We start from the raw sequence: 2,154 nt of genomic DNA, 5'->3' as shown, positions 1-2,154 counted from the left end.
GTCAGAAAAGGGAGTGGGACGGGGAATTAAAATGGTTGGTGACAGGGAGGTCAGGTCTGCCCCTGCGAACCCATTGCCTTAGTTTATGTTCAGTCTCCCTGATGTAGAGAACACCACATTGGGACCACAAGATACAGTAAACTAGGTTGGAGGAGAGACAGGTGAACATCCGTCTCACTTGGAAGGACTGTTTGGTGAGGTGAGGGGGGCGGTGGTATGCCAGCAGGTTTTGCATCTTTTCCAGTTGTAGGGGAAGGTACCTGGGGGTTCAGGAGGGGTTGGCAGGGAGAGTGGAGCAAACCAAGGATTGTCAAAGGGAACAGTCCTTGTGGAAGGCGGAGAGGGATGGGGAGGGGAAGATGCCCTGGGGATGGGATCTCCCTGACGGCCACACTGCCACTGTCAGCCTGGGCCCATGCTGTTACCATCGTGCCACCTCGGTTAGAGACAAAAAAAAACCTGCAGATGCTGGAATCCAAGGTGGACAAGCAGGAAGTTGGAAAAACACAAAAGCCAGGCAGCATCAGGAGGTGGAGTGGTCAGTGTCCTGAAGAAGGGTTACACCCGCCCCTCCCACCTCCTTGTTTTCAGTCGTGGGATCTTTCATGCCCACCTGAGGGATCTCAGGCCTGTCTTGTCTCGCCTCATCTAAACAATGCTGGCACATCCTCAGCAGCAGCAGCTCCCTCAGCGGCAAGCCTCTGATGCAATGTTGACTCCCTCCACACCGAGCCACTGCCCACCCGCAGTACTGCGGCACCGACTTCTGTTTTCATACTCGAGTCACTAAAGTAGGGCTGGGACCCAGCGTTTCCTGACTCCAGAGGGGAGAGTGGTCCCCTGCTGCTTTGAGAGAGATGATGTGGTGGTGCCGGTATTGGACAGGGGTGGACAAGGTCAGAAGTCACGTGACAACAGGTGTGACGTCACAAGCTTTCGGAGCACTGCTGTTACGTCAGGTGAGGTATTCGCATGACCAAGGAGCAGCGCTCCAACATCTTGTGATTTCATATAAACCTATTGGACCATAACCTGGTGTCATGTGACTTCAAGTGAGCGAGAGAGAGAGATAGGAAGGAGGTGACAAGGTTGTGGGGAAGGGGAAGGGAGGTTGCTAAAACCTAACGGAAATGATTCAGGAGAATCTCCAGTAGCAGTCGCAGAAGTCTCAGAACAAAGGGCTTCAATCACTAAAGAGAATGTAGTTTTAAACTAACTGTCTCTTCGGTCTGACGTTGCCCTTTGCCAGCTGTTGGTGTTATCATGTGCCTTCACACCCTCCTCATGTCTCGGCTTAAGAATTCCACTTGGGACTCCCTGCTGATCCCGAATTAATTTGCTCAGAAGTAACTTGCTAATTTACTGTCTAGAAGATGAGGTTTGCTCTGATTTATTTTTAATGGCAAGATAAAGAGCAAACTGGCAGAGAGAGTCCTTTTGTGTGGGACTGGGCAGAAACCAACCCCAGGACGGTTTGGGAGGAATACAAAGGATGAATCTGAAAGTGGATGTCAGGGAGGAGGTGCTGCGACAAGGCCATTGTTGGATAAAGTACCTTAAAAAAATGGTTTGTTTCTGTCCCCTGACTCTCGTACTATGTTCCCGTCCAGATGACTGTCCACAATCTGTACATCTTCGACAGGAATGGCGTCTGCCTCCATTACAGCGAGTGGAACCGTAAGAAACATGCTGGAATTTCGAGGGACCAGGTGAGTGATCTGCCGAGGATTAGCTGCCCCATTGTCACGCTGATGCCAGTGGGACTGTGCTATGTGCAGAATTGCTGCTGCCTTCCCATGTATACTTCAGGAGCTGTGTTGCTCCAGACTCGACTCTTCCAATGCATTCTGGCTGGTGTTCCATGTTCGACGCTCAGTAAGCTAGAGGTCACCCAAACCTCAGGTCTCACCTGGCAGCCAGCCCCATTTCCCAGGCTCACCCACCCTGCCCAAGCTCCCTACATCGTTGGTCAGGCAGCACCTTCCTTTGGGAATTCTCATCCTGATTTTCAAATTCACCCCCTCCCTATCTCTGTCAACTCCTCCAGCCCTGACACGCCTCCCTATGTCTGTAACCCCCTCCAGCCCCTACACCCCCTCCCTATCTCTGTAACACCTCCAGCCCCCACACCCCTCCCTGTCTCTGTGGCCCCTA

General features: G+C 52.2%; 1 protein-coding gene across 1 annotated transcript in view; it reads left to right on the top strand.

The window, feature by feature from the left end:
• The first annotated feature begins 1,580 nt into the window (after positions 1–1,580).
• The window catches only part of trappc1 (trafficking protein particle complex subunit 1), a 4,656-nt gene continuing 4,082 nt past the window's right edge, over positions 1,581–2,154 (top strand). The window contains exon 1 of the mRNA XM_043685251.1: positions 1,581–1,709. Within this exon, the coding sequence (XP_043541186.1) occupies positions 1,611–1,709 (99 nt within the window). The 5' untranslated portion in view covers positions 1,581–1,610. The remainder of the gene's footprint in view (positions 1,710–2,154) is intronic.

Source organism: Chiloscyllium plagiosum, unplaced genomic scaffold, assembly GCF_004010195.1.
Source record: "Chiloscyllium plagiosum isolate BGI_BamShark_2017 unplaced genomic scaffold, ASM401019v2 scaf_13432, whole genome shotgun sequence".
In the NCBI taxonomy this organism is placed as follows: Eukaryota; Metazoa; Chordata; class Chondrichthyes; order Orectolobiformes; family Hemiscylliidae; genus Chiloscyllium; species Chiloscyllium plagiosum.
The sequence above is the reverse complement of the archived record's forward strand: the minus strand, read 5'-3'. Positions and strand labels throughout refer to the sequence as shown.